The sequence below is a fragment of the Tiliqua scincoides genome, chromosome 1, assembly GCF_035046505.1.
Source record: "Tiliqua scincoides isolate rTilSci1 chromosome 1, rTilSci1.hap2, whole genome shotgun sequence".
NCBI classification, from domain to species: domain Eukaryota; kingdom Metazoa; phylum Chordata; class Lepidosauria; order Squamata; family Scincidae; genus Tiliqua; species Tiliqua scincoides.
In genome coordinates this window covers 280,874,835-280,885,152 of record NC_089821.1, presented here as the reverse complement: position 1 = coordinate 280,885,152, position 10,318 = coordinate 280,874,835, and the positions used below count along the sequence as shown (strand labels likewise).

Below are 10,318 nucleotides of genomic sequence, written 5' to 3'. Positions count from 1 at the left end.
TGGGCTCTCAGTCTGCCCAGCAATCTGTCCTGCCCAGTATCTGACTACCAGTCCCTCTTCAATGGCATTTTCCACCTCTCACCCTTCTGATCCTTCTTCACCAGCCTTGGGAAAATTTGCTGCCTGTGGTCCCTTTGAAACCCTTCTGTTTGCTTGGAACAGAGTGGCTCCCTGCCCCGAGGATCCTCCAGGGGCCTTCTCGGAGCTGCACCTGGAGATGCTTCCAGGCGCCAGAGGTTGGAGGGGGACCCGAGCTCCTCAAGGGACGTATCCGGCGGCTCGCCCAGCCAGGGGAGCGAGAAGCGCAGAGGCTGCCCGCCCCCGCCACACCCGCGGGGATAAAGAGGGAGGACCGGCAGCCTGCAGCCCAAGCGCCGGCGCGGGGATGTGCTGGAGGTGGTGCTGAAGGGACAGCTCCCTCCCGCCGCCCGCCCCGTCCCGCCGCGGCCCTCCCACCCTGAGCCTGCCGAGCGCGCCTGCCTCCCGCCCGCCCGCCTTGCCCAGCACAGCTGCTGCGGGAGCCTCGGCGGCGGCAGCAGCCATGAAACAGGCGGCCGCCTCGTCTCCTCCAGCAGCAGCAGCAGCAGCCGCCCCGGTCCCGGTCGCAGCCCGCGCGCCCGGCTCTCCCCAGCCGCAGCCGCAGCAGCAGCAGCCCCCCAGCCCGGCGGGACCATGAAGCGGCAGAACGTGCGGACGCTGGCGCTGATCATCTGCACCTTCACCTACCTGCTGGTGGGCGCCGCCGTCTTCGACGCGCTGGAGTCCGAGGCCGAGACGGCCGACCACACCAAGCTGGAGCAGAAGCAGCTGGAGCTGAAGAGCAAGTACAACCTCTCGGACGCCAACTACGTGGAGCTGGAGGGGGTGGTGCTCAAGCTCAAGCCCCACAAGGCCGGCGTCCAGTGGAAGTTCGCCGGCTCCTTCTACTTCGCCATCACCGTCATCACCACCATAGGTAAGCCGCTCGGGGCGGCGCCCTGCGCCCGGTCCTGGCCACACTCCCCTTGACTCTAAAGGGACTGACTTCTGAGTAGGCAGGATTGGGCTCTTAGGCTGCGATCCCACCCACACTTTCCTGGGGGGTGAGCCCCCTTGACTCTAATGGGACTGACTTCTGAGTAGGGATTGGGCTCCAAGGCTGCAATCCCATTCACACTTTCCTGGGAGTGCCCCACTGACTAATGGGACTGACTTCTGGGTAGACATGCCTAGGATTGGGCTCTCAGGCTGCAGTCCCAGCCACACTTTCCTGGGGTAAGCCCCATCGACTCTCATGACACTGACTTCTGGGTAGACATGCCTAGGATTGGGCTGCCAGCCTCCGGGACCAGCCCTCGCACACTGGCCTTGCCCCCAGAATCTCTGGAGAACTGCATTCTGCCTCCCCCCCCCCCCCGCGCGTCCCGTCCACCTGTAGGTGCCGTGGGGTTGCTCCCTACTCAGGACTTGGAGCCCAATCTGTGCACATCTACTTAGAAGTAAGTTCCCTTATAGTCAATGGGGCTTACTCCCAGGTAAGCCTGGATAGGATGGCAGCCTTGGGCTACCCGCTTTGTAAGCCCCATTGAACACAATAGGATTTACTTCTGAGTAGACCCGCTTAGGATTATGCTCTTGCCCCGCAGTCTTGGAAAGAATCGCCTCTAGTCTGGACAGTTGGGGGTGGGAGGGACAGTCCTGCAACTTGTTTTGCGGGGGGGGGGGGGGGCTTCCGAAGCAGCGCCTTTCACCTTCGGAACTCTGCGCCACTTGGGCAGAGGCACCTCTTGAGTTTCTTTTTTTTTGGGGGGGGGGGAATCTCCATCCCAACTCTGCCTTGCCCTCACTCCCCATCACCCAGGGACCAAAATAACCCAATCCCGCTCTCTCCTCCCCCCCCCCCCATCTCCTGCCGGTGCTCGGGCTTCTGCCTTTCCCTTGAAAGCAAATCTTCGGGACGCGTGTCACGTTTCTCAGCAGCTCCAGCCTGGAAATCTCTGTTTCACGCCCAGGGTGGTGGTGGTGATGGGGAGGGGGTGGTTGAGTTCCCAGCCGGTAGTGAAAGGGGGGGGGGAGAGAAAGAGCGTGAAATGAATACTAAAGCACCAAGAACAATAGAGACAAAGGGTCTTCCTTGTGGAAAGCAGAGCTACCCTCTTTCCACTCCCCCCCCCCCCAGTCTGAGACCAACGAAGGGAGTTTGCTGCTCGCATCTGAGTGTCGACAATCCTGGATCACTCCCTTTGAGATCTGGTGGGACCAAGTGGGAAAATCAATGGGGGTGGGGGAGGAGACGAGGAGGATAGACCAGGTGTGTGTGTGTGGGGGGGGCATTTCCCTTTGCAACCTTCGTTAAAAGGTGTTGCCTATTTAAGAGAAATTATTGATATTTCTGGCACTCCTTTTCCATCAAACACCATCAAGAGGTTTAAAGAGCTATAAAGCTCCCCCCTTTCCAACTGCAACCACGTTCCCAGTCTTGTTAGTGATTGTATGGAGAGAACTAACATGTTGATGCAAATAGTATTAATCCAGCATTAAAAGTGCAATTTTGCATATGTGCCCTGAGATTGTCGGCAGGGGGAGTCAGGTGGAACACCCCCCCTCCCAGTTCTCTACTGGTGCCCAGGGGTTGCCTTTCTGCTTCTTTAGAACCCAAGGGCTCCTGGCTCTCCACCGTGCCCAAATGGAGGAGAGAAGCTGTACTCCAGGGGTTGTTGATGGGGAAGCCAGCTGTCATTTTGCTAGTTTCCAAGCGAGGAGTGCCTCGCTGTGCCTGCAATGCGTAGGACTCTCAATGCCTGAGAGTCTGGGTAGCATCGTGTCAAAAGTGGAGGAGGGGGGAAATCCCTTGGCAAGCTAATTCAGATTGTTAGAAACACTCTTAGAAGGTTCCCTGCTGTGCTATTTAAGAAGACACCTTTTGCTACATAACTATCTTCAAAATGCCCAAGGAAAACCAAGATGACCACTCTGTATGTAGTTTCCTAGCTCACCATTGGCTTAATAGGCTAGGCAGGCAACAAGCCTTCTCTAACTCTGTTCACCACAAAAATGTCAGGTTGTTCTCATTTTACAGATGGAGAACTGAGGTAGAAAGATAGCAATTTGTCCTGTGTCAGCCAGTGGGCTGAGAAATTATACCCTGGCCTCTTTGGTCCAAAACTAATACTCTGCCATACTCTAGTTCCACAGTTTTTATTTCTTTATTTGTTGTTGTCTCATCTTACTGAAAAGGCCCACGATGTACCAGGGGATCTGATTTGGAGGTATGTGCGTGGACAACATTGAACTCTACCAAATGTGACTCAGTTCCCATGAGAAGAAAAGTTGGGGCATGTCACGCTGGTTTCCAGTATGGCTCCATAGGAGCTTTCTGAAACACTAGGAAGCAAGAAGAACTGGAAGGAGGAGGATGCCAGGAAGGCTCATCACAGAATGAGCTGAGGCTGCTGAGGGACTTCAAAAACAACAAAAAAGGGGCGGTTTGTTCTTGTCCAAAAGGAAGGTCAAGGAAATGGTAGGCCTGCTGCAAGGAGAAGATGGGGAATTGGTCACAAAGTTGAACTAATGAAGGCATCGTGACTCAGGATAAGTAAAGAGATGGTTAGAGAACACTTGCAGTCCAATCCTATCCCTCACTGTTGAATACAATGCAGAAGCACCAATGGAATGCATGCTGCATCTGGTGGGGGGGGGGCAATCAGGAAGCCTGAGAGAGGTAAGGAAAAATATTTGCCCCTTACCTCTCTGTAGTCCTCCTGGTGGAGGAGGTTATTAAGTAGAATGCCTGTGAGAACTTAGAAAATAATGGGTTGATTTCTAGGAGCCAGCATGGGTTTGTCAAGAGCAAGTTGTCCCAATGAATCTCATCTTCTTTGATAGGGTGACTAGTCTGGTAGGTTGTGGGAACAATGTAGACATAGGACACCTAGATTTCAGCAAAGCACTTGACAAAATCTTCTGTGATGCTGGTGGGTAAAATTGTGAAATGTAGGTTAGACTACTGTTAGGTGGAGGCTATGTGCGGCTTCCCTGACCCTCTGAAGGCCTTGAAAGACCCCTGGAGGGCTGAAAAACATCACTTTTGGTTTCTTGGGAAAACAGAAAGTGATGTTTTTATACCATTAGAAAGCCTCCTGATGGTATAAAAATGTAACTTCTGGTTTCCCTGAGAAACCGGAAGTGATGTTTTTCAGCTCTCTGAGGGCCTTACAAGGCCTTTGGAGGGCTGGGGAGGCCATGCACAGACTCTCTGGTCCTCCAAATGCCTCCTGAAGGGAGGCAGTGGGCAGAGCTGGGAGGGGAGCAGCATGGCTAGGGAGTGCCACTGGCCTGCGGACATGCTGCCAGGACTCAATTGATCCCCTGGACCCCTCCAGGTATTCCGCTGGACTAGTTGACTCCCAAGGCCTCCTGCAACTCTTATCAACCCAATCCTATTGAAAGGCAGCATGGGCAGAATGTATGTTCCACCACCAGTGGCTGCCACAAAAATGCTATAAAGCACTTTGCAGTAGCACAGGGAGCTGGCATGCTAGCGTGAAGGCTGGAGCCTCCCTGAGTGTGCTGGCAGAGCAATAGAGGTCTGCTGGAGCAGGTAAGCCTGGTGCAGGAGTGGAATGGGGTGGGGGAGGGCAGAATGGGGGGGGAGATAGGGTGGCAGTAGGAGAATCAGGTCTGGGAGGGCAGCAGGTTCCCCTTATCTTGAGGAGACCTTCAGTAGCCACAAATGCCCTGCGGGATGCAGCATAACCTGTGCATCATCTTGCTGCAAGTTTGGTAGGATTAGGCTGTATGATTCTGTAGCAGTCTTGCTTCTTCCAAAAATATAGGAATATGTTAATTTCCAAATTGCTTCTCAAGACGTTATTGTATCCATATAATAAAGTCAAACATTAACTGTGTTATCTTCAAACCTAAAAATATGCACACTTGTCCCCCCTGTATCCATGGGGGATATGTTCCCCCACCCCATGAATCCAGTATCCGTGGATATTGAAACCATGGATAAAAAGAACCCTGTATTTACTGTGGCGCCAAGCACTCATCCCTCTTCCTTTGTAGCCTGTAGCCTCTCTAGAAAGCTAGAGAGGAACAGGAGAAGCAGTCATCCAGAATGCTAGAGGAGGGGGACTAAGACTTCCTGCTTCCTGTTAGTCTCCCTCTTCCAGCATTCTGGCTGATTCCTTTTCACGTTCCTCCCTAATGTTCTATAATAGGCTGCAAACAGGATGAGTGTTTGGCACCACAGTAACTATAGGTACCCCTCAACAGATAAATAATGGGTGTGTGTGTGGGGGGGGGGTGGAAGAACCAAGGATAAGTCATCTGTGGATATGGGATCCACTTGTAAGGGGGAGGATGCCTGCATTGACATTTGGCATATCTAAGCTAACTCAGTGGGATTTACTTCTGTGTAAACATAGATAGAATCATCATTGCATAGTGAGTAAACATGACAAGCGTTTTACTTTTTTCTTCCAACATTTTGTGTTCCTAATGGGAACAAAAAGCTTTTCTTTGATGCTTTCAAAACCCCAAGTTGACACATCTCCATTTACAACACATTAAGCTAGATACAAATAGAGCAGTTTTAAGGACAAACACATGCAATTGGGAGCTGTTTGACGCGCAGAAGAAGAGATCAGTTTAAGCTCCTAACTCTTGCTTGCAATCAGATTAATTCCTGATTTATGCTGTTGCTGCTGCTACAGGACAAGAGTTGGAATTCTGGCCAAAGACTCTTGGAGGCCAGATAGCCTTGAAATTCTTTGTGCTGCTTCCAAAGAATTTCTTAGATCTTTGGCTCTTCAAAGCTCTTCTCCACAGAGTCTCCCTAAAATACAGCATTGACTTTTACCCATGTTCATTTTCATAACTTTTCATTTTTGGCTTTAGCACTGTAAAGCTTTCTACAGTGTTTTTAATTTTGTTTGTGCTCACAATAATCTTGTACGGGAGGCAATTCCTCTATGGGAGGCCTGTCCTAAAATGTTTACCCCCCCACCCCTCCAAAGCTTGAGGTGTCTTCTGACAGAACAGGACAATAACAACAGGAGCAACAACATCGTCCAATACAACAGAATCAACAGCAGAAGTTACTGAAGTTCTTCTACCCAGAAGTTGTGCCCCCACAGGCCTGGGGTCATCCCATGGGAGGGGGGTGGGGGGGTGGGATGTCCCTCTTGTGGAAGACCTTTTTAGCAACTTCTTCTGTGACAGGGGCATCGGTTCCCACATGCCACCAGCCCTGGGAAACCAGCATCCCTTAGCTGACTCAGGGGCTGCCCGGTGTTGGGAGGATGCCCAACTTCCAGGCATCTCCTTCCTCTCTCCCTCCTTTCCTTTCCCAGTTCGGGGTTTAAATCCTTTGCCCACTTTATCTCAGTTGGACTCAGGTGTGCCCGCTTTGTTGGGGAGCTGCCCTCACCTTGCGCCACAGCCCCGGTACTAGTTGAAGGCAGGATCAGGGCAAGCTGTAGTAAGCCAGGGGCTGGATTAGGCTGCCCCAGGTGAACTAGTTGCCTCCTCTGGGCCCATGGGATTGCCTCTGCTCAGAGAGGGCAAGGCCAGAATGACCATTCAGGAGCCACAGGCCCACTGGAAGATGCTAGTTTTACATCCTTGCTAGAAACCCCAGGAACAGAGCAGCACTGAATCTCATCATGAGGGTCATTCCTTTGCCTTGAAGCAATTTTGGTAAGGCATCAGGCAAAGTAAAGGATCAGGAACAGCTGTAGAGAAACACAGATGGCAAGCAAAACACAGCTGATAGGATTGGTGTTCCTTGTTTACTTTAGATGTTTCCAATGGGACTTGACTGAAGAAACCTTTTTCAAGGGAATGTTGAGCATCTCTATGGAAATGAGTTGACTTTTTCACATGTGGTCCTGCCAAGCCAGGTTTACCTTGCCTTGTACCTGTGCCTCTGATTTTTGTTTGTCCCTGCAGGATTCTACATTTGTCTCTGTTGGCCTTCATCTTTTTGGAGGGATCCACTGGTCAAGACCAATGGCCCTGGCATAGGAATGGGGAGTCCAGATTGGCCCTTAAGTTCTTATGACCTTGGCAGGAACAAAAGGCTAAAGCCTCCCTCTTTCACCAGGGTCCTGAACTGGGCTGGGGTCCTGTGGTTGCTATTACTGAATAAAAACCAAGTCCACAGGCCCAATTCTTTGTCTGAAAAATGGAAAAAAGAGCTAGGAGGGCAAATGCCATAAAGACTGTTGAGCACTTGCATGTTAAGTGCTTTATAATTAATAATTAGTTTGTTGTAAGTACAGAATAGGATTTTCTTGATGCAAATACTAGATGTTCATTTGTAATACTGTATAAGGCAATTCACCTAATGCAATGCAGCCTTTTTGTATTTAACTTGCACTATTATTTCCAGAGTACATTTAACTCCCAAAACATTTTGCAACCTGTGTTGTGATTTTTTAGGAGAGAAATTTTCTTCTCTGCAACTCACCTTGAGGCTGAGAGGGAGGGAAGGCTGTCAGCACTGTTCCTGTGAGGGTCCCAGTCTCGTCATCTCTGTGCCACCAGCACTGCTTTGCCTGTGGCAGTTTTAGCTCTGAATTTGGGGTGTCGAAGGGAGGAGCAGTTGGTGTTTTTCAGTGTGGCACCTTGACTTGTACAGGGCACTCTGCAAAAAAGGGAAGGCAAATGCAGTTAGGGCCTGCGAGCTGCTGGCTTAGCTGGAGAGGAACAAGTGTAGCCAAGGAGAGCCACAGTCCACAGCAAATGCTGCCCCTCTGAGTCCCATGAAAATGAGCAGGGGCTGCATGAAAGCACAATGATCCCTCCAGCTGTGAAGGCCTGCCCTGCTCCATGCCCTTCCTCCGTCTGAAACAGGATTGGTTGGTCAGTGGGCAAACAGGGCAGGATCTTCTCTGTGGTGGTGCCCAGACTTTGAAACCCCCCCCCCCTCAGAATTCTTGCCCTGCTTTGAAATGTCAGAAATTAGGAACAAACTGTCTTTTTCAGGGACGCCTCCTGGTTGCCTTGATTATTGCCCCCTGCAGTTCTGATGTTCCTGCTGTTGTGATGCGAGGTTAGCTTTGTGCTGCACAGGTGTAATATGCTCTGACCGACTGGTGCCCAGAATCATCCTGGCTACCACATTCTGCACCAGTTGAAGCTTCTAAACAGTCTTCAAGGGTGACTCCAAGCAGAGTGCACTGCAGTAGTTTAAGTGAGATATGACTAAGGGGTAGATCACTGTAACCAGATCTGCTTTCTCCAGGAAGGGCCACAGCTGGCTCACCAGCTGACCCTGGCAAAAGCGCTTCTGGTCACAGCCACCACCTGTTTTTCTGGAAGCACCCTCAGACTGTGATCCTTCAAGGGGAGTGCAACCCCATTCAGAATAGGTCATAAACCCATTCCACAATTAGTTTCCTACCGACAAACAGCACTCTGTCCTGCCTAGATTAAGTTTCAGTTTATTAGCCCACATCTCGACAGCTGCCAGGCGCTGCAACATCCAGCACATCTACAAGGTTCCAGGTGGAAGTGAGAGGGAGAGCAAAACTGTACATGGTTTAAAATGTTTCATTTGTTTTATTGAAAATTAGATGGGGGGGTTGGGGTTGGGTGAAAAGTGGCCTATAAATAAATGGCCCTTGAATGGGCTAGCTAGAGCAAAGGGGGGGAGGCAAGGAGAGGCAGCAGGATCTGGGCACCTTTTGAGGTGGCAGAATAGAAGACAAACATCAGGCCCATTGGACACAAACCATCCCCAGATCCTGCCTTTGACTTAACCCTTAGGTTAAGGAATGAAACCTAAGCGCATGTAACAGAGCTGAGTGTAGCTCCTTGCCTTATTTACTTTCTCCTCATCCTTCTTCCCCTCCTTCTGTTGTCTGCCCTATGTCAAATTCTAGATTGTAAGGTCTTTGGGACAGGGATCTGTCATCTTGTTCTTTCTCTGTAATGGGAGGGCAAGCAGAACACAGACCGGGGTATACTGGTAGATCTCTCAGTGGCTTGCTGGATTTTGGCAAGGGGTTCTGAGTCTCAATAGCCGAACAGTAGCCAGTAAAACAGCAAGTTAAAAAAGTCTTAGTCATGGCTGGCCTTCAGCTAATCACTTATCTCTTGGCTTCAATGCTCCTTACCTGTAAAAGGGAATATTCCATCCCAGATTTTGCCTGGCTCACAGCATGGAGGAGTTCATTGGTTTTTGCCCCTGAGCAGTTATTTTGCACCTGGACCTGGTTAGTTACTTCTAATGAAAAGCAAAGTCTGTCCTAAAAGCCCACTCCTGCTTAAAGCAATGAAGTCTTTTTGTTTTTTTGCTATAGAAGCCTGCAATGAATAGCAGCTGTGCTGAGACCAGGCTGGAAGCTAAAGAGGTCCTTCCATTCCATTTAGCCAAACCCTTCATCCAAAGCCTAGCACTGCGTGCAGCTGGATCAGATTTTGGCCTCACCAGTCCTTCCCTCCTCCGTATCTCTCACTTGCAGAGATTGCTGGTTCAAGCCCCATCACTGATGCTTCAAAATCCTCACATGTAAATTGGTCAAGTCAGTTAATCCGGGAAAGCTGAGAGAGGCTGGATTGGAAACAAAATGTGCAGAGATTAGGTAGAATTATTGAGGGGGTGGAAAAGTGATGGAAGAGGTCAAGGACTGGCAAACAAATAGCAGGGATAGAGTTCTGGGGGAGTCCAGTTCAGAGTTTGATTTCTAAACCTGGCTCTCAAGCCTGCTCAAAGGCCGTGTCCTCCAGGGACAAAAGTGAGTTAAAAGAGAAAAACATGCACATGTCACAATCAGTTGTGAATGGTGCATGCGGAAGTAGCAAATAGAAAAGGATCAGGATCCCTTTCCATGTTTACTGTGAGGAAAATCCATCATTTAAATGTACACCTGCCATTCAATTACAAGTGTGTTTTGCCATTTTAGCTTGGGTGCCATTATTAATTCCCCTGTCTAAAGCACATAATATGACTTGGCTCTCAGTAGGTCTTCCGTGTGTACATCCCATAACCCTCTGTGCTTGATTCCTTTTCGCTTGATGTCTTTGAATGGCAGCTGAATGTGCCAACGGACTCTACTGACAGTGAGGATTGCATGGGAGTTGATGCTGAACAGCTCAGCTCCTGCCTGTGGTGCTATAGTCAGTGATAGTTCATTCACACATACAAGAGGTACTTGATGTTGCAGGCATCTTGTAAGCAAATACTTACATAAACCAATCAGGAAAAGACACTTTGCACATGTTTAAGATCATATCTTCTCATTGTGGATTTACAGGTTCTAGGGTTGTCCTGGCATTGAAAATAAGACTGGTCAAGTGGCAAAAGTGGAGGAGAAGGGTGATAAGTGAC

At 50.1% G+C, this 10,318-nt stretch overlaps 1 protein-coding gene across 1 annotated transcript in view; it reads left to right on the top strand.

Moving 5' to 3' along the window:
* The first annotated feature begins 672 nt into the window (after positions 1–672).
* The window catches only part of KCNK3 (potassium two pore domain channel subfamily K member 3), an 87,828-nt gene continuing 78,182 nt past the window's right edge, over positions 673–10,318 (top strand). Inside the window, exon 1 of the mRNA XM_066611995.1 lies at positions 673–955. Coding sequence (XP_066468092.1) covers positions 673–955 — 283 coding nt within the window. The remainder of the gene's footprint in view (positions 956–10,318) is intronic.